At 40.7% G+C, this 22,445-nt stretch overlaps 2 protein-coding genes across 3 annotated transcripts in view; one reads left to right on the top strand and one right to left on the bottom strand.

The window, feature by feature from the left end:
* Positions 1-2,629, top strand: part of LOC121532799 — a 28,925-nt gene extending 26,296 nt beyond the window's left edge. Inside the window, exon 2 of the mRNA XM_041838591.2 lies at positions 1,884-2,629. Coding sequence (XP_041694525.1) covers positions 1,884-2,119 — 236 coding nt within the window. The 3' untranslated portion in view covers positions 2,120-2,629. The remainder of the gene's footprint in view (positions 1-1,883) is intronic.
* Positions 2,630-6,046: 3,417 nt separating this feature from the next.
* LOC121533858 (cytochrome P450 2J2) overlaps positions 6,047-22,445 on the bottom strand; it is a 51,811-nt gene continuing 35,412 nt past the window's right edge. For both annotated transcript variants that reach the window (XM_041840164.2, XM_041840165.2), the window contains 2 exons: positions 6,951-7,092; positions 6,047-6,648 (listed from right to left, as the gene is read on the bottom strand). In XM_041840164.2, coding sequence (XP_041696098.1) covers positions 6,473-6,648; positions 6,951-7,092 — 318 coding nt within the window. In that variant the 3' untranslated portion in view covers positions 6,047-6,472. The remainder of the gene's footprint in view (positions 6,649-6,950; positions 7,093-22,445) is intronic.

Genomic DNA, 22,445 nt, shown 5'->3' on the forward strand with positions numbered 1-22,445 from the left:
GTAGAAGAACACAATTTCACCATACACTCATCCTTCTGTCTGCTCTTTCCATTGTCTGTCTGCCTTAATTCCAGCTCCCTATCTGACACCCCAATGATTGATGTCTCCCAATCAAAATCTCTCCCCTACATGATGGGGGTGGTGTGTGGTGTGTGGTGTGTGCGAACGGCAGGCAGGCGGGTGAGACGTTTCCCCAGAAACAATTGTATCTCTGCGTCCCAAATGGCACCCTATTCCCTACATAGTGCACTACTTTTTGGTCAAAAGTAGTGCACTTTATAAGGAATAGGGTGCCATTTGGGTCGTACCCAATTTGATGCTGTTTTGCCTCTAATGGAATTACGGATACTGAAGCCATCATAACTCTATGTCAAATGAAGTTTGCAGTCTTGTTCTTTTGAATGTCATGAATATAAGGCTTTCTCACATTCACATTCAGCTGCAGGCATGTCCTATTGTCCTGTCCTCCTCATGTAGTCTGTGTGTGTTTGTTGTGGGTGGTAGCCATTAGCCTGCAGTGTGAGCAGTACAGTGCCTATCATAACTATTCACCCCCTTAGATTTCTTCTCATTTTATTGTTACAAAGTGGGATTACGATGGATTTAATTGTCTTTTTTTTTGGTCGATGATCTATACAAAATACTATGTAATGTCAAAGTGGATGAAAAATTCTAACATTCTTTAAAAATGAATAAAACATTAAACACTAGTATGTCTTGATTAGATAAGGATTCACCCCCCCATCCCCAAACATAACACTTTGAATTCAGGAAAAAAAGTTTATTCATTCGCCACATTTTTTGCAGTATTATTTTAGTGCCTTATTGCAAACAGGATGCATGTTTTGGAATATTTGTTATTCTGTACATGCTTCCTTCTTTTCACTCTGTCATTAAGGTTAGTGTTGTAGAGTAACTACAATGTTGTTGATCCATCCTCAGTTTTTTCCTATCACAGCCATTAAACTCTGTAACTGTTTTAAAATCACCATTGGCCTCATGGAGAAATCCCTGAGTTGTTTCCTTCCTCTCTGGCAACTCAGTTTGGAAGGACGCCTGTATCTTTGTAGGGACTGTGTGTATTGATACACCATCCAAAGCTTACTTAATAACTTCACCATGCTCAAAGGGTTATTAACTGTCAGCTTTTTTTTCCATATTTTTTTTTACCCATCTACCAATAGGTGCCCTTCTTTGGAAAAGCTCCCTGGTCTTTGTGCTTGAATTTGTGCTTGAAAATCAATGCTAGACTGAGGGCCTTACATACTGTATAATTGTGTGTGTGGGGTACAGAGACAGGGTAGTCATTCAAAAACCATATTAACCCCTATTATTGCACACAGAGTGAATCTATGCAACTTATTATGTGATTCGTTAAGCAATTTTTTACTCCTGAACTAATTTATGTTTTCCATAACAAAGGGGTTAAATATGTACAGTATATCACCAATACATTTTAGTTATTTATTTTTTATGAATCTGTAAACATTTATAGAATTTTCTTTTCACTTTGACATTATTGAGTATTTTGTATCAGTGACAAACATATCTCAAATAAATTAATTTCCATCCCACTTTGTAACGAAACAAAATGTGAAAAAATCCACGGTGGGTTGGGGGTGCGGATATTTATACATAAATAAATCCATATTATTTTGAAATAATATCTTTCAAATAATTGACATAAAGGAAGGGACCAGGATATCTGGTTACAATGCGGACACAGTGGACGGATGAGACACATTTTAATAGCATGTGTAGACGCATGTCTGAAAATGTGGGAACAATCAGAATGTGGATAAGATCAGGACAAAGGACGCATGTTAGAACCAGGTATAAACAGGGCTTGAGAAATGTTGTCTCTCTCTCTGTCTCCTCTCTAGACTGCAGGTTGTTTGGTGGCTGCAGAGTGACCAACAGGAGTAAGAGTGACATAAACTGTATAACCAACAGTGTGAACGAGATGAGTGAGATGAGCGAAAGGCCACGGTCGGCGGAGATGAACTACATTACCTGTAACCACAGTAACTGCCTGGGGGCGACGGCCCAACCAGAAGAACTCATAGTGACCATAGACGAGACGTTACAGCTGCCCCGGGATACACACACTGGGACCTAAACCTTGGACAGAACCGTTATCTGATATTGGATAAGAGAGAAAGGAAACAGACAGTTTGCTTGGGTTTCCTTCATAAATGGGGCAACCTAGTCTATCACAAACCGATATCCACTGTCCATTACAGTACAGCAGTGGGATCATCTGATGTTTGTCATGAGAGGTTGTTAACATGAGGACAAAAAGTATTGAAAAGTCTTAAAACAAAGGAGATGGAACATTTTGCAGCACTGGATGCAAAAGTTTGACATTGAACTGGATTTATCATTACCGTGACGATGATCTGAAACAGTTAGTTTTTCTCAGAGGAATAACTAACAGTTGGATTTAAAATGGCAGTACAGTGTTGGAGTGGACGGATACCTTTTCTGAATTTCACCATCCTGTCACTCATCATTGTGGCTTGTTCTTGGTAAGCCCTTGCCTATACACATTGCACTCTCTAAATGTGATCCAAATATTTGACTGTGACCCCTCTCTCGTTCACACACACACACACACACACACACACACACACACACACACACACACACACACACACACACACACACACACACACACACACACACACACACACACACACACACACACACACACACACACACACACACACACAGTCTTAAATGTACAGTGTAGTGGTTGAAGTGCAGTGATTATCAATTCAATTTAGCTCCTATCCTCTTCATTGTCCACATACAGTTCTATGTGCTATGAGCAAGATGTGATCATAACGTTCCAGGTACAATATGAGGGTGAGACAATATTTGTTTTTTCTCTTGACGTTGTAACACACGACTGGTGAAACCAAGGTCATTTCATTCTATGGAAACTGCTATTTATATTACACAAAAAACACATGATGAAGATGTGCATGCGTATTTCACACACATTTTTTATTATTATTTATTTCACGTGTTAAATATTTCAGATTAATAACTTCTACTCGTACTGTGTCTTTCTAAATGCTCCTTGTGACTTCAATCTTCAATCTCAGCAAGAGCTTACAGTTCTGATATATTTTTAAATATTAAGTATAGCAATGGGAACGTCCCAAATGCACCCAATGATATTTGAAGCCTTTCATTCTGTATTACCTCACTACTAAGGGCTAAGAGCTGTTGCTGTTATGTGTGTGTGGTGTGTACCATGCTGCCAAGGTGTCCTCAAAGCGAAGGGGGTTCTCTCTCCTATTCTACTGCTTTACTGTACGCGCCCTCTATTGGTTAGATGCAGTGGGGGAAATCATGGTGGATTTACAGTAACTTCTCCAATGCACAGTGATGCTGCATAATGTCACAGATAGAAATGCCATGCATGGATTGCATTTCATGATTAATAGAGCATAATACAGTAGTCCTTTCTATTCATTCTATTTCTACATTTACCGTTGTTGCAAGAAAATTCTCTGCACATCAAGCACAAGCTCAACTTTCACCAGGCTTTTGATCAACTCTTTCCTCACCACTAAGTCCCCTCTGCTTCCAGTCTGTGGTTTCCAGTATGTCCAAAAAGCTGAGCAACAATAAAGACCAAAAACAACCTAGAAGTAGTCCTTGTCAGTTTCTTCTTGATTACGTTTACATTTGTCCTTTATTTTACATTTCCGGAGTTAAGAGATTTCACAAGTTACAGATAGTTCAGAAAACGTACACAATGATCTCTAAGGGCGTTTTCACACTTGGTCCCTTTCAGCCAATGTTTGTGAACTCAGTGCCATTCGCTTAATTTTTTTGTGCAGTGTGAACACTCCAAAGGAACACAGACCCCTCAAAAGAACTCCTGAAGCGAACCCAACTGAGACCTTCTCGAGAGGTGGTCTGAGTTCGGTTCGCTTGAATTCCGCGGTCCGGTTCCCTTTTTTAGGGCAATGTGAACACAAAGCTCCCCAGGTTCGCTTGTCATTATTCCTGCACAACACACTAGACTACTGCAACACCATTTCCCCTGCCATAACCCCTCACATTGGTGCCACAAAAGAGAGAAGATGATGATGTGCAGGTTCGCAGAACCGGTTTTTGGATTTTAATTAGCGATTGTCAAGGACGCACAGAAATTCCAAAATGGGTTGAGTTTTTAGTTCAGATTATTTGTTTGCAATATGTGATCTATAGGCTAAGAGAGCTCCATAAGCTGTTTATCAATTGTGGGGTTTGAATAGTGTGAGAAGACAATATATTTGGTGAGAATCACACATAGGGTACACAATCTATTCTAGATATTAATGGGGCAGTAGCCTACCTTGGGTGTACAATTTTCAATTACAGCATTATTTATTCTGCAGTTATTCTATTGCTATTTATTCTGTTACCAATCAAATGTACATGTAAATAGTAGCTTCTGATTGCAATTATTATGTCTCATATTTATAACTAAATGCAATCTATTAGCTTCCAAAATGTAAGTAGGTAATAAATATCATATTAACAACTACAAACATTTCTCATTGCAGGAAATTAGCTGTAAAACTGCTCATCTTCCTCTCCGCCCCATGGCAAAATGTGTAGAATTGCAGCAAACTAGCTTTAAAACAGCAACATTTTCTCTACACATCATGGCAAAATGTGTAGAATTGCACAAAATGTACTCTAAAACTTTTAAATGTTCTCTGCGGTGAGTTCAGATTTTTTGTGTTCCCCATCCCCATCAAAGTTGCTCAACCCTGCTCTATTCAAAACATAATAGTTTTTTATTTCTTAATCAGCTTTAGGTTTGCAGTTCAGGGTTTTATTGGAAAGGGTTCGGGAATTGGTAATGTCAGTGTTTTAAAATCATAATATTCACTCACAGCAACAGTCATCTTTACTGTGTTGCACTGTGACATTGAGAATAGACAATTATTTATCCAAACTCATTAAAATATATGAAGTCGGGTCTAACACTAATAAGGGATAGCCAATTAACAGTACCTTGTAAGTCTTCAATTCAATCCAGCTTGAAGGCAGCAGGGAGGAGACCACAATTAGCCCACATTAACATTGCAGACTTTTATCCAACCTGCCTTGGATCCTGATTAGTGTATTTAAATAGCTTGTTCTCCAAAATTATGATATTACCTGTACTTATATATTGCCTTGGAAGAAATAAAAAAGTCCGTAAGAAATTACAATCCACCAGACCAGGGGTCAAAAACATCCATGTATGGCGGCAGGTAGCCTAGCGGTTAAGAGCGTTGGGTCAGTCAGTCCCCGAAAGATCACTGGCTCGAATCCCTGAGCTGACTAGGTGAACAATCTGTTGATGTGCCATTGAGTAAAGCACTTAACCATTATTGCTCCTGTAAGTTGCTCTGGATAAGAGCGTCTGCTAAATGACCAAAATGTATGTCAGATACATGAAAGACATGCAGTTTGTTTATATTGTATATCAGGAATGGGCAACTTTGCTGGGGGTGGGAGCCACAAAAAAACTCATAACCCCCCCCACACACACACCTTTCGCAGAAAACAATTTTATGTCCCACTCGTGACAGTGAAGAGAAAATAAATACATTTTAGAGTTATTTTCCTGCAATTCTGCACATTTTGCCATTGGGCGCAGAAAACATTTTGCCGTTTTAAAGCAAGTTTGCTGCAATTCTACATATTTTGCCATGGGGAGGAGAGAAGATTTTGCAATTTTATAACTCATTTCATGTAATTCTACACATTTTGCCATAGGGTGGAGGCAAATGTTTGCAGCTTTTAATATGATAACTGATGATCGATCAATGGGCCCCACCCCAGTCGGTAATTCGACCATGCTTACTACAAGTTTAGATAGCTGTCCGCCACACTAACTTACCAATTCATTTTTTTTTTGCTGACATTGGCTAATTGTGAGTGCTGATGCACAACCAAATTTCGAAATTGAACCTTGTGTATTCTATTATTCTAACTCTCAACAGTAAGTTGAGACACCGACTGAGTTCAAAAAAATATAATTTTTTTTTGTTTTTTTTGGGGTCCGCGGGCCTACAAAATGGGGCCTAAAACACTACTGCATTATCAATCTAATCTTCCCTTCTTCTTCAAGTTCAATCTAGGACTACAAAACATGGTTTGAGACCTTGATATGTTGGCTATTAGTGGTATATGCAGTGTCATTACATAATATTATTAGTACTATTATCATTACATAAGTGTGTTTTCTCCATCTGTAGCTCTTTCAGTTGTTTGGTGCGATGAAAGAATTATGCTTTGGTTTTTGCTATTTCCTTTCAATTCCTGTCAGACAACCAGGTGAAGGGAGTTCCTAATAATCAATGACTATAGTTGATCAATCAAGGACAAGGGAGGAGAGAAAACCTGCAGGCACTTGGCCCTCCAGGAATTGAGTTTGACACCCCTGCAACATGATGTATGGGACAGCTGTGGGGCCTCATCGAAGTGTTGCACACAGCTGGTAGGGCTTGGGACTGTGTGTAGACCCCATCTTAAAGTCCAGGCTGGGTTCCACCCCTGGAGGACAGGAGAAGGTGAACCTCTGCAGCAGGGAGGTGAAGAACAGGAAAAGTTCCATCTTGGCCAGCTGCTCCCCAGGACACACCCTCTTACCTGGGGAGAGAACCAATCACAGAACACCTTTTCTAACTCACACTGTAAAGTATAGAACAGTAACTATGCTAGCACCAACATACTCTAGCTATATAGGCAAGTCAATGATTAAACTTTAAGTCAATGATTCAACTTCAGTTAAACCAAGTAAAGTATTACTATGTAAGGAAGATTAGTTGTGCATGCGCAATTTCCGATAGGGTAGCAATCATTTGGCACCAATCTGGGGTCAAATGACATGGAAGCGATGTAGTACCGTATTACCTAAAGATAATGGAAGGATAAATGTAGCACAGTATTACCTAAAGAGAATGGAAGGAATGCATCTCTCTTCCTGAACTTGCCCTCCTGATCCAGGAAGTGGGCAGGGTTGAAGGTGTGAGGGGTCTCCCACTGAGACTCATCAAACAGGACAGACTGGAGGGTACCAAGCACAATGGTGTTCTGAGGGGACAACAGAACAGACATGATCTCATCAACTCACTGTATTATTTATTAGATACAACTAGTACACAATGTACACAGTGTACACAGTGTTATGGCAACAAAGCTTTATGTATAGTTGAAATAAGTAAGGGATAAACGCAGACATTCTGTATATTACCTTGGAAATAATGGACAACACTGCAGAGTCACTTTGCGGTGTTCATTTTCCCAATGTAATGTACAGAACGGAGGTGTTTATCCCACTTATACCACAGTTGCCAAAGAAAACAATACTCAAGCACAAATGTACCGGTATGTGTAGGCGCATATTGCGTCATGATTTCAAAGTGTCCTGAAATATTTTCCAACTGTCCCGATATCTTTTCCAACTGTCCCAATATCTTTTCCAACTGTCCCAATATCTTTTTTCCAACTGTCCCATTATCTGATTTTAATGCCCATTCTAGAATGCCCTTCTAGCCAATCAGAAACAAGTATTCAACAACACTGTGGTATCTCATTTTCGAACGTTGCTATGGGCACAGTCAAACAACGGAAGTGATGGAATCGACTTCTTCTTTACTTCCCTACTGCAGCGCTCTGGTGGCAAACTTGCCAGAGTAAATTATTTAAGTCAATTTATAGAGTATAAAAGTCATGTAAACAAGTGTAAGTGTATAAGTGTAATTACATTTTTTATTTAATTCAAGTTCGCTAACATTAGCTAGACCTACTAGTAGGCTAGGTCTGTTGTGGTAGTAATATTAGTTGTGTTATGGTGGAGTTAAGGCCCAGGCCATCCACCAAGCCAATAACTATAGCCTAACGATAAATGTAATGATAAACTATAGGCTACATAACTATAAAACATTGTTGAGCATCCACACTAGAGGAAAGTTTATAGTTTATCGTTCTACAGTCCTAAAATCCTTTGGGTCTTCTTTTTCACTGTGATCATCTCTGTATGTCCTGTGCAACTATTTGCAATGCATCCGCGCAACAATATTATCATAACCTGCCAAAATGATCACACCAATCGCAGTGGAGGCTGCTGAGGGGAGGACAGCTCATAATAATGGCTGGAACGGCACAAATGGAAGGGCATCAAACCATGTGTTTGATGTATTTGATACCATTCCGCTAACTCCACTCCAGCCATTACCATGTGCTCGTCCTCCCCAATTAGGGTGCCACCAACCTCCTGTGCACCTTCTCTCCTCACCAACCTCCTGTGCACTTTCTCTCCTCAACTTTCCCCGACATGCATTTTCTATGCTGTAGGCCTGTTTTACCATCAGGAATTAGCAAGAGCAAGCCTGCTTCTTTCCCCGAATAGGCTATTAGGCCTAGTATAAATAAATGTCCTATCGCTTTTGTAGCCTATAGCTTTTCCTGGGATTTCACGAGAAGAGGAATGGCCTATTTCGGAGAGGCTTGTGTAGCCTATAGCCTGTTGTGCAAGGGAACCGCTGAGAGAGGCTAGTGATGTGTAGCCAAAGTAAGAAGCTAAATATTTGCTAGATATTAGGCCATCCATTAGCTAAATATTAGGGCTATAAGCTAAATATTTATCTGTCAAAGTTCAAGAAGAATAAGTTAACAGATTATCAAATGGCAGATCTGTAGTGCATTCCTCCAGGATGCGCTCTGTGGCCCCCAGGCACGCAAAGCTCCACTATTGATTAGGCCTACGTTTTTAGACAAGAAAAGTATTATATAATGGGCTACAACAAAACAGTGCAATGAGGAATTAGTTATTGTTATCAAGTGAATACGCAATTATTGTCCATAGGCTGTAAACTGCAGTGATGTAGGCTAATTTGAATAACCGCTCACATGTCCTGTTTTGTTTCATGCTGAAATAACTGCATAGGCCAACAGCCTGGGCCTGATTATGCAACCATTTGGATCCGTTTAAGTCTGTTCTAGACAGTTTAGACGGCCCAGAAAGGTACATTAGCAGGACACTCATATGGTGTAGGCCTATTTTGTCAGGATGTAACCCGGTGTTAAGATAGGCCTACTATTGGAAAATATGGGCTTCTCCTTTCCTAGCCTATTTTACATTCAGCAAGCAAGAGCAAGCGTGCATCTCTCCTCCAATAGGCTATCAGTAGGCTAAATAAAATGCATAATTGCGCAACAGAACAATGAAGACAGACAGGCTTGAGATGTAGCCTATATCCTAAATTAGAAGAGTAGGCTATGCATATTAGCCCATAATTCATAAACTCAGTGTCAGGCTTAATACTGCAGTGACTATGTCCAGTCAATTTACACAGCGAAATAATAAAAAGTTGATCAGAAAACGAAACAATAGGTAGCCTACACTATGTGTGCTCCCGATGCAGCCCAGAGTGCGCTCCTTCCCAGTCCCTTGGTAGGCAGCTCAAAAAGCTACCATATTGTTTCAGTTTTTTGGGGACAAGAAATGTATCCTAACTAGGCTACAACAACACAATGTAATGAAGAATGTTATTATTGTTTTCAAGTGAGTACAAAACTCTCCCTTACTAAAAAAGATTGCAGTTAGAGTGCAGTATAACTGCAGTATGCTGAAAATACTGTGTCCAAAATAACACTGTTTTATTTACTGCAGTAATGCAGTTACAGCGCAGTATAACAGCAGTTCAACTGCAGTACACTGCAGTTCATATGCAATTACTGCGTCCAAAATACAACAGTTTCAAAACTGCTATCTTTTTTTGTAAGGTCTAGGCATTAAACTGCAGCGAATAGCCTATGTCAATTGAATAGCCACTCAAAAGCCTGGCGTTTTGAATCTATATTTAGAAATAAGTGCATCTAGGTTGCCTGATTGGAACAACCATTTGGATCAGTTATGGGTTTTTTCTCTGCAGTTTAGCCTACAAGGTCCAGGCACACTAGCAGGACAGTAATATAGTGTATTTTGTCATGATGTATCAGCTAACAGAAACATGCTAATGCAGGGATTTCTATGACAATGCGTGGGGGAAGTTGTATTCATAGTTTCCGCGTTTGGCTTCCATGTTTTAAAAGCGTTTGAAAATTAGGTGGATAACTAAGGCATAAATGCCGATGTTCTGTACATTACCTTCGAAATAATGGATGACCCAGCTGAGTTCATTTTTCCAAGGTAATGTACAGAACAAAGGTGTTTATCCCGCTTATACCACAGTTGCCAAATAAAAAAACATGAAAGTACACATTTACTGGTATAAATACTTTTACATTTTTATATTTCTTTATATTTTTATATGTAAATTCATACTTTCTCATCGGTTGGTTACTAGAGACACGACCAGTCGTTCATTCAATTAGTTTGAAATTTACAGACGCGACCCTGTCGTTCGTTCTTATGGGGGAGGTGTTGCTGTATATAGTCAGAGCCATGTCCCTGTAATGCTTAGAGAAGATCTTATGTCAAGTGTTATTGAAGTGTGAAAAAAGAAATGTATGCACATTTTTTTAGCGTCTGCTTAAAAAATGACAAAAAGAAATGTTGTGGCTGCAGGTTCACCTGACCCATCTAAAGCCTTTTCTTTTGGGGTGTTGCTATAGGCCACCAAGTGCTAACGGTCAGTATATAAATAATATGTATGAAATGCTTGCTAGTGTATGTGATGTAAACAGAGAGGTCTACTTTCTTGGGGACCTGAATATTGATTGGTTTTCATCAAGCTGTCCGCTCAAGAGGAAGCTTGTCACTGTAACCAGTGCCTGTAATCTGGTTCAGGTTATTAATCAACTGACCAGGGTGTTTACAAACACTACAGGAACAAGATCATCCATATGTATTGATCACATTTTTACTAATACTGTAGAACTTTGTTCTAAAGCTGTATCCGTACCCATTGGATGCAGTGATCACAATATAGTGGCTATATCCAGGAAAGCCAAAGTTCCAAAAGCTGGACCTAAAATAGTGTATAAGAGATCATCCAAAAGATTTTGCTGTGACTCATATGTGGATGATGTAAAAAATATTTGTGTATAAGATTTTGCTGTGACTATTAGGTGGGTGATGTTAAAAATATTTGTTGGTCTGATGTGATTAATATGGAGCATCCAGATGCTGCACTTGATGAATTTATGAAATTGCTTCTTCCAATTATTGATAAGCATGCGCCTGTTAAGAAACTGACTGTTAGAACTGTTAAGGCTCCATGGATTGATGAGGAATTGAAAAACTGTATGGTTGAAAGAAATGGGGCAAAAGGAGTGGTTAATAAGTCTGGCTGCACATCTGACTGACTGACTTACTGCAAATTGAGAAATGATGTGACTAAACTCAACAAGAAGAATAAGAAACTGTATAATGAATCCAAGATCAATGATATAAAGAATGATGGGACTTTGGAGTATTTTAAATTAAATTATGGGCAAAAAGACAAATTCAACTCCATCTTTCATCAAATCAGATGGCTTATTCATCACAAAACCATTTGATGTTCCCAATTATTTTAATGATTACTTCATTGGCAAAGTGGGCAAAATTAGGCAGGAAATGACAGCAATGAACAGTGAGCCATCGTACTCATGCATAAAAAAACAAATAATGAAAGAAAAGCATTGCAACTTTGATTTTTGTAAAGTTAGTGTGGGATAGGTGGAAAAGTGATTGTTATCAATCAATAATGACAAACCTCCTGGCATTGATAACTTAGAAGGAGAGCTACTGAGAATGGTAGCTGACTCTATGGCCACTCCTATCTGTCATACAGTATCTTTAATCTGAGTCTAGAGGAAAGTCTTTGTCCTTCCTGAAGGGAAGCCAAAGTCATTCCAAGAGTGGTAAAGCGGCCTTTACTGGTTCTAACAGCAAACCTATCAGCTTGCTGCCAGCTCTTAGTAAACTGTTGGAAAAAATTGTGTTTGACCAAATACAATGCTATTTCTCTGTAAACAAATTAACAACAGACTTTCAGCATGCTTATAGAGAAGGGCACTCAACATGTACTGCACTGACAGAAATGACTGATGATTGGTTGAAAGAAATTGATAATAAGAAGAAGTGTGTCCATGTACAGTGCCTTGCAAAAGTATTCATCCCCCTTGGCATTTTTTCCTATTTTGTTGCATTATAACCTGTAATTTAAATGTTTTTTGGGGGGATTTCATGTAAATGGACATACACAAAATAGTCCAAATTGGTGAAGTGAAATGAAAAATATTACTTCTTTCAAAAAATTCAAAAAAAGTAATAATGGAAAAGTGGTGCGTGCATATACAGTGGGGAGAACAAGTATTTGATACACTGCCGGTTTTGCAGGTTTTCCTACTTACAAAGCATGTAGAGGTCTGTAATTTTTATCATAGGTACACTTCAACTGTGAGAGACGGAATCTAAAACAAAAATCCAGAAAATCACATTGTATGATTTTTAAGTAATTAATTTGCATTTTATTGCATGACATAAGTATTTGATCACCTACCAACCAGTAAGAATTCCGGCTCTCACAGACCTGTTCGTTTTTCTTTAAGAAGCCCACCTGTTCTCCACTCATTACCTGTATTAACTGCACCTGTTTGAACTCGTTACCTGTATAAAAGACACCTGTCCACACACTCAATCAAACAGACTCCAACCTCTCCACAATGGCCAAGACCAGAGAGCTGTGTAAGGACATCAAGGATAAAATTGTAGACCTGCACAAGGCTGGGATGGGCTACAGGACAATAGGCAAGCAGCTTGGTGAGAAGGCAACAACTGTTGGCGCAATTATTAGAAAATGGAAGAAGTTCAAGATGACGGTCAATCACCCTCGGTCTGGGGCTCCATGCAAGATCTCACCTCGTGGGGCATCAATGATCATGAGGAAGGTGAGGGATCAGCCCAGAACTACACGGCAGGACCTGGTCAATGACCTGAAGAGAGCTGGGACCACAGCCTCAAAGAAAACCATTAGTAACACACTAAGCCGTCATGGATTACAATCCTGCAGCGCACGCAAGGTCCCCCTGCTCAAGCCAGCGCATGTCCAGGCCCGTCTGAAGTTTGCCAATGACCATCTGGATGATCCAGAGGAGGAATGGGAGAAGGTCATGTGGTCTGATGAGACAAAAATAGAGCTTTTTGGTCTAAACTCCACTCGCCGTGTTTGGAGGAAGAAGAAGGATGAGTACAACCCCAAGAACACCATCCCAACCGTGAAGCATGGAGGTGGAAACATCATTCTTTGGGGATGCTTTTCTGCAAAGGGGACAGGACAACTGCACCGTATTGAGGGGAGGATGGATGGGGCCATGTATCGCGAGATCTTGGCCAACAACCTCCTTCCCTCAGTAAGAGCATTGAAGATGGGTCGTGGCTGGGTCTTCCAGCATGACAACGACCCGAAACACACAGCCAGGGCAACTAAGGAGTGGCTCCGTAAGAAGCATCTCAAGGTCCTGGAGTGGCCTAGCCAGTCTCCAGACGTAAACCCAATAGAAAATCTTTGGAGGGAGCTGAAAGTCCGTATTGCCCAGCGACAGCCTCAAAACCTGAAGGATCTGGAGAAAGTCTGTATGGAGGAGTGGGCCAAAATCCCTGCTGCAGTGTGTGCAAACCTGGTCAAGACCTACAGGAAACGTATGATCTTTGTAATTGCAAACAAAGGTTTCTGTACCAAATATTAAGTTATGCTTTTCTGATGTATCAAATACTTATGTCATGCAATAAAATGCAAATTAATCACTTAAAAATCATACAATGTGATTTTCTGGATTTTTGTTTTAGATTCCGTCTCTCACAGTTGAAGTGTACCTATGATAAAAATTACAGACCTCAACATGATTTGTAAGTAGGAAAACCTGCAAAATCGGCAGTGTATCAAATACTTGTTCTCCCCACTGTATATTTTTACCCTTTGCTATGAAGCCCCTAAATAAGATCTGGTGCAACCAATTACCTTCAGAAGTCACATAATTAGTTAAATAAAGTCCACCTGTGTGCAATCTAAGTGTCACATGATCTCAGTATATATACACCTGTTCTGAAAGGCCCCCGAGTCTGCAACACCACTAAGCAAGGGGCACCACCAAGCAAGCAGCACCATGAAGACCAAGGAGCTCTCCAAACAGGTCAGGGACAAAGTTGTGGAGAAGTACAGATCAGGGTTGGGTTATAAAAAAATATCAGAAACTTTGAACATCCCACGGAGCACCATTAAATCCATTATTAAAAAATGGAAAGAATACGGCACCACAACAAACCTGTCAAGAGAGGGCCGCCCACCAAAACTCATGGACCAGGCAAGGAGGGCATTAATCAGAGAGGCAACAAAGAGACCAAAGATAACCCTGAAGGAGCTGCAAAGCTCCACAGTGGAGATTGGAGTATCTGTCCATAGGACCACTTTAAGCCGTACACTCCACAGAGCTGGGCTTTACGGAAGAGTGGCGAGAAAAAAGCCATTGCTTAAAGATGAAATAAGCAAACACATTTGGTGTTCGCCAAAAGGCATGTGGGAGACTCCCCAAACATATGGAAGAAGGTACTCTGGTCAGATGAGACTAAAATTGAGCTTTTTGGCCATCAAGGAAACTGAGTGTGGTAAAAGACCAAGTCCATATTATGGCAAGAACAGCTCAAATAAGCAAAGAGAAACAACAGTCCATCATTACTTTAAGACACGAAGGTCAGTCAATACGGAAAATGTCAAGAACTTTGAAAGTTTCTTCAAGTGCAGTCACAAAAACCATCAAGCGCTATGATGAAACTGGGTCTCATGAGGACCGCCACAGGAATGGAAGACCCAGAGTTACCTCTGCTGCAGAGGAAAAGTTCATTAGAGTTAACTGCCTCAGAAATTGCAGCCCAAATAAATGCTTCACAAAGTTAAAGTAACAGACACATCTCAACATCAACTGTTCAGAGGAGACTGTGTGAATCAGGCCTTCATGGTCGAATTGCTGCAAAGAAACCACTACTAAAGGACACCAATAAGAAGAAGAGGCTTGCTTGGGATAAGAAACACGAGCAATGGACATTAGACTGATGGAAATGTGTCCTTTGGTCTGGAGTCCAAATTTGAGATTTTTGGGGCCAAACGCTGTGGCTTTGTTAGACGCGTTGTGGGTGAACGGATGATCTCCGCATGTGTATTTCCCTCCGTAAAGCATGTTATGTTGTGGGGGTGCTTTGCTGGTGACACTGTCTGTGATTTATTTAGAATTCAAGGCACACTTAATCAGGATGGCTACCACAGCATTCTGCAGTGATACGCCATCCCATCTGGTTTGGGCTTAGTGGGACTATCATTGTTTTTCAACAGGACAATGACCCAACACACCTCCAGGCGGTGTAATGGCTATTTTACCAAGAAGGAGATTGATGGAGTGCTGCATCAGATTGCCTGGCCTCCAAAATTCCCCGACCTCAACCCAACTGAGATGGTTTGGGATGAGTCGGACTGCAGAGTGAAGGAGAAGCAGCCAACAAGTGCTCAGAATATGTGGGAACTCCTTCAAGACTGTTGGAAAAGCATTCCAGGTGAAGCTGGTTGAGAGAATGCTAAGAGTGTGCAAAGCTGTCATCAAGGCAAAGGGTGGCTATTTGAATGATATAAAATATATTTTCATTTGTTTAACACTTTTTTGGTTACTACATGATTCCATATGTGTTATTTCATAGTTTTGATGTCTTCACTATTATTCTAAAATTGAGAAAATAGTAAAAATAAAGAAAAACCCTGGAATGAGTAGGTGTGTCCAAACTTTTCACTGGTACTGTACGTTTTACGGACACAGTATGTTTTACATTAGTTATCTTGTTGCTATTAGTTGTTATTAGTCCCATCCTTCAGTTCCATTCAACCCCTCCCATCTGTCTCTTAACACCATCCATATTGGATTTCTATTTGCCATATATTTTTCAACTGTGCTGTGATGTTTCACACATTTTCTGAACCTTTCTATTCTCATTGTTTCTTCAGATTGTAAATTGAAAATAAACATTTTTGCTAAAAGTATTATTATATTATTGATCAATTGACTATGACTATGCCAGTAGTGCTATTTGCAGGGTTAGCTCCAGGTAGATATTGCAATTATTCAGCCATTCCTGGACCTGTGACCAAAAACAAGCTACATATGGAAAGTACCAAAACAAATGATCTAATGATTCTGTCTCTTCGCAGCAAAATCTGCAGAGCTGGGAAGGTTGCATCCCCAAAATACAGTGAGGGAAAAAAGTATTTGATCCCCTGCTGATTTTGTACGTTTGCCCACTGACAAAGAAATGATCAGTCTATAATTTTGAACCGTGAGAGACAGAATAACAACAAAAAAATCCAGAAAAAAGCATGTCAAAAATGTTATAAATTGATTTGCTTTTTAATGAGGGAAATAAGTATTTGACCCCTCTGCAAAACATGACTTAGTACTTGGTGGCAAAACCCTTGTTGGCAATCACAGAGGTCAGACGTTTCTTGTAGTTGGCCACCAGGTTTGCACACATCTCAGGGGGGATTTTGTTCCACTCCTCTTTGCAGATCTTCGCCAAGTCATTAAGGTTTCGAGGCTGACGTTTGGCAACTCGAACCTTCAGCTCCCTCCACAGATTTTCTATGGGATTAATGTCTGGAGACTGGCTAGGCCACTCCAGGACCTTAATGTTCTCCTTCTTGAGCCACTCCTTTGTTGCCTTGGCCATGTGTTTTGGGTCATTGTCATGCTGGAATACCCATCCACGACCCATTTTCAATGCCCTGGCTGAGGGAAGGAGGTTCTCACCCAAGATATAACGGTACATGGCCCCGTCCATCGTCCCTTTGATGCGGTGAAGTTGTCCTGTCCCCTTAGCAGAAAAACACCCCCAAAGCATAATGTTTCCACCTCCATGTTTGACGGTGGGGATGGTGTTCTTGGGGTCATAGGCAGCATTCCTCCTCCTCCAAACACGGCGAGTTGAGTTGATGCCAAAGAGCTCGATTTTGGTCTCATCTGACCACAACAATTTCACCCAGTTCTCCTCTGAATCATTCAGATGTTCATTGGCAAACTTCAGATGGGCATGTATATGTGCTTTCTTGAGCAGGGGGACCTTGCGGGCGCTGCATGATTTCAGTCCTTCACGGCGTAATGTGTTACCAATTGTTTTCTTTGTGACTATGGTCCCAGCTGCCTTGAGATCATTGACAAGATCCTCCCGTGTAGTTCTGGGCTGATTCCTCACCGTTCTCATGATCATTGCAACTCCACGAGGTGAGATCTTGCATGGAGCCCCAGGCCGAGGGAGATTGACAGGTCTTTTGTGTTTCTTCCATTTGCGAATAATCGCACCAACTGTTGTCAACTTCTCACCAAGCTGCTTGGCGATGGTCTTGTAGCCCATTCCAGCCTTGTGTAGGTCTACAATCTTGTCCCTGACATCCTTGGAGAGCTCTTTGGTCTTGGCCATGGTGGAGAGTTTGGAATCTGATTGATTGATTGCTTCTGTGGACAGGTGTCTTTTATACAGGTAACAAACTGAGATTAGGAGCACTCCCTTTAAGAGTGTGCGCCTAATCTCATTTCGTTACCTGTATAAAAGACACCTGGGATCCAGAAAAATGGCTGATTGAGAGGGGGTCAAATACTTATTTCCCTCATTAAAATGCAAATCAATTGATAACATTTTTGACATGCGTTTTTCTGGATGTTTTTGTTGTTATTCTGTCTCTCACTGTTCAAATAAACCTACCATTAAAATTATAGACTGATCATTTCTTTGTCAGTGGGCAAACGTACAAAATCAGCAGGGGACCAAATACTTTTTTCCCTCACTGTAAATAATATTCTATTGGTTGCAAGAATTTGATTTTAAAAAAAATTGGAATCCGGCGTCGTTTTGCGTATCAGTTCATATGGAATCGGCACGTCAAACATTTCTTCCCAACTCTTTTTTAATCTATATGGCAAGGCTGTCAATTTTTTGGTGCATAAACGAAACTGGTATACTTTTTATTTATCACAATTTTCTTTAACCAATTATGGTTTTTAATGCAGGGCCGACAGACAAGTTCCTTACTTTTTCCCTCTTCCACTTTCCTCTTCCATTTTTGCGTTAATGCTAAAATTAGTTGGTTGTAATTTTGGGTAGAGCAGACATTGCCATATGTTTTTGTTAGCTGCATGTGCGACATAACTCCACCAGTCCTGCCTATGATATCATTTACAAAGATTACACCTTTTTTTTTCTAAAAAAATAGTGGTTTTTTATCAAATAGTAAATTTGAGTTTAACCACAGTATTTGTTGTATTATTTGTTCAGTCGTTTCTGGTGGATAAAATTTAAATTGCAATCAACTTTCTATGGCTTGTTTTAGAAATAGTGATATTTGGGAGATTATTTCCTTTTCAAATAACTGAAAGTGAGAGGTTGTAATCTGAATAAAGGGAAAAAGGCCATTCTTGAACATAGGGTGAGACATTATTACTAATTTGCTAGAGAACCTGTTCGGATTTAAGTATAACTTTTGTATGACTGAACCCTCTAGTGAAAGGTCTAATTTTTTAATATTTAATAATTTCTGCCCTCCGAATTCATATTCATTATATAAATAGACCCGTTTCATTTTGTCTGGCTTGCCGTTCCAAATAAAATTGAATATTTTTTTCTAATATAATTTAAAAAACTGTTCGCTAGCTGTAGGCAAGACCATAAGCAAATGGGTAAACTGGTATATTACTAAACAGTTAATCAGTGTGATTTTTCTACAAATAGACAGGTATTTACCCTTCCATGGTAGCAAGATCTTTTTGCTAACTTTTTATAAAAATGTATTGGAATGAGATCATTTCTTTCGGGATATGTATACCGAATATACACATAGGTGTTCCTTTTTGTCCAGGTGGGAAAGGGCAGTGTGGAGTGTGATTGAGATTGAGTCATCTGTGGATCTGTTGGGGCAGTATGCACATTGGAGTGGGTCTAGGGTATCCGGGAAGATGCTGTTGATGTGAGCCATGACTAGCCTTTCAAAGTCAACTTCTCAATCCCATGCCGTGGCAGCCCAAATACTAAACCAAGAAGATGGAATGAACTCCTATTTTGAGAACTAGGATCCTGAGGTCTTTGAGGAACCTGAACTATCACCTGTGGAGTTTGCATGACTAGGTGCAGTTCCAAAGACCCTACTACAAATGGTTTTACAACAACAGACAACAAAGCCATAAAAAACATTCAAGTCAAAAGACTCTGTGAAGGTTTACTATCGGAAGGAAAACTCCGTTACGGATACACGCTGGATATTGTTATATTTACCATTGCATTCGGACCGAAAGCAGAGCTCGCTTGGAAGGACTTGAGACTCCTAGAATTCACTAGCAGTGAGTAACCAATGTGAATGAATGAGCGGTCCTTGTTGTTGCACCATATTCCTGGATCTCATTGAATGTTTTTGCCGTTTAGGAACTTCGAATGTGGACTGTATGCGTCCGAAACGACCCCGCTTTAGGCTTGGGCAGTGGCTATGGTCAATTGGTAAGGAAGCCACTACATTCAAGTCAAAAGACTCCGTGAAGGATTACTATCAGAAGGAAAGCTCAGGTACCGACACAAGCTGGATATTGTAATATTTAACATTGCATTCGAACCACAACGACAGCTCGCTTGGAAGGACTTGAACTCCTAGAATTCGCTAGCCGTGAGTAACCACTGCGAATGAATGAGCTGCCCTGTTCAATGCAATCGTTTCATCAAGCATATTATGGAAGCGCAAATGTGCTTATAATTGGAATGTTTGATAAACTTGGGAATGGAATTCAAAACACAGCGCTGTGAAAACTATAAAGAAGTTTGAGTTTGGGCAACACTGAGATCCTATGCACAATGTAGCCTAATCAAATGTATAATATTAGGCCTAACGTAGAAATACAATGCATCAATGGAACTATACTAAAGGATCTAAAGATTGTATTACCTTTATTTTACTAGGCAAGTCAGTTAAGAACAAATTCTTATTTACAATGACGGCCTCAACCGGCCAACTCTGGGCCAATTGTGCGCCGCCCTATGGGACTCCCAATCAAGGCCAGTTGTGATTTAGCCTGGAATCGAACCAGGGGGTCTGTAGTGACGCCTCAAGAACTGAGATGCAGTGCCTTAGACCGCTGCGCCACTCGGGAGCACTGTGTGTTTAAATTTAATTAAAGGGGACAAAACCTATAATGGGAAAAAAACATTCAATGAGATCCAGGGATATGGCCTGCTGGCTCCCCTTCCTCTGCGGAAGCATAGTTCCCGCTCAGCCCAGTCAAAACTGTTCGCTGCTCTGGCACCCCAATGGTGGAACAAGCTCCCTCACGACGCCAGGACAGCGGAGTCACTCACCACCTTCCGGAGACATTTGAAACCCCACCTCTTTAAGGAATACCTGGGATAGGATAAAGTAATCCTTCTACCCCCCCCCCCCCAAAAAAAATAAAATAAAAATAAAATAAAAAAATTGGAAAGTGGTTATCCCACTGGCTATAGGGTGAATGCACCAATTTGTAAGTCGCTCTGGATAAGAGCGTCTGCTAAATGACGTAAATGTGCCCTTGAGCAAGGCACTTAACCCTAATTGCTCCTGTAAGTCGCTCTGGATAAGAGCGTCTGCTAAATGACTAAAATGTAAATGTAAATGATATGGTGCAACAACAATGTTTATTCTTCTCATATCTAACAAACAACGATTCTCCAATCAACTTAAAGCATCGATTATTTGACATGAAAAATACATAGTATGGCCTGTCTGTATGGTCAAAAGACTATACCGCTCCCGCTTCTAGCTAGGACTCCCTTGCCCAACTTCCTGCCTTTATCCTATTACCAACACACTTACCACAGTACAATGAATGGGCAAGAGGGGGAGCCAAAAACTAAGTTAAACTAATGAAAAAGGAATATCTCAATCAGGTAAATAAATCATAAAGGTACGCACCTAATATTTCATCATATACATTCATATTTCATATATTTACACACACGTACATGGAGCTCTGTATGTTCTGTATGTCCAAATCGGCTCTAACATATCGGCCCCTAATTGTTAACTGCACTGAATGCATAACAATGACTTAATATTCAAAAATAGAGTCAACACACAAAACATACTATACCAGAGCAGTATTACGGTTCATAGCTATATACAAATATACAAGGTCCCATATAGGACAAGAGTCCATTGATCTCAGTCCCAAAAAATGTCAAGTTTGACGTCCAGAAATGTACAAGTACGACATCCAAGAATCAGAGGTGCACGTGATTCAAAGATGGAGCACTGTTTGTGTGTGTGTGTGTGTGTGTGTATCTCAGTCAGCCGCCTCCAGCAGCAGGCAGAATTTATTGATAGGTCTCTGTAAGATGTTGGTCTTGGTCTTAACCATGACGCTCCGGACAAGACCTTTGGCCCCTGGCAAAGCCTCCACCACACGCCCCATTAGCCAAGAGTTCCTTGGGGCTGTGTCATCGACGAAGACAACAAGGTCACCAGGACTGAAGTTTCTCTTAGTTTTGTTCCACTTGTTCCGCTCCTGCATAAGTGGAAGATACTCCCTTATCCATCTCTTCCAGAAGAGGTCAGTGATATATTGTACTTGCTTCCATCTCCTTCGTGAGTATAGTTCTCCTCTCTAGAATAGTCCTGGTGGCAGGACTGGCTTTGCTTTCAGATGAAGCAGATGGTTCGGAGTTAGGGGTTATAGATCATTAGGGTCGTTCTTACAGTTGTGATTGGTCTGTCGTTCATGATCGCCTCAATTTCACACAAGTCTGCAAAGCCTCATCATCCAGTACTTGCTCTTTAAGGACTGAATAGAGGATATTTTTCACAAGTCGGATCAACCTCTTCCATACTCCCCCATGGTGGGCTCCAGAGGAAGGGTTGAATGACCATGTCACTCCTTCCTTCAGTAATGCATGTTGAATCTTGTTGTGATCCAGCTCATTCAGAGCTTCTCCTAGCTCTCTGTGTGTTCCAACAAAGTTGGTGCCATTGTCTGTTTCTGATACTTGTTACTAGGCCCCTTCGATAGATGAACCTGCGCAGGGCATTGATGCACGAATCAGTATCCAGATAACTAGCAACATCTAGATGGACAGCTCGACTCACAAGGCAAGTAAAGATCACACCATACTGCTTCACATGAACGCGGCCTCACTTCACCTCTATGGGGCCGAAGTAATCTATGCCCACATGGGTGAAAGGCGGCAAATCAGGTGACACCCGATGTTGTGGAAGGTCGGCCATCTTCTGTTCTCCAGCTCTAGCTTGCATCTGCCTGCAGAAGACACAGCTCTTAAGGATCTTCCTTGCTAAGGAGTTGGCACAGGGTATCCAATATCGCTGGCGAAGTCTGGAAAGCATGTGACCTCTCTCAGAGTGGCCAACCTTCTCATGGATGTAGAGTAAGATCAGTCTGGAGATGTGGGAGTCTTTGGG

This window comes from Coregonus clupeaformis, chromosome 20 (assembly GCF_020615455.1).
Source record: "Coregonus clupeaformis isolate EN_2021a chromosome 20, ASM2061545v1, whole genome shotgun sequence".
NCBI lineage: Eukaryota > Metazoa > Chordata > Actinopteri > Salmoniformes > Salmonidae > Coregonus > Coregonus clupeaformis.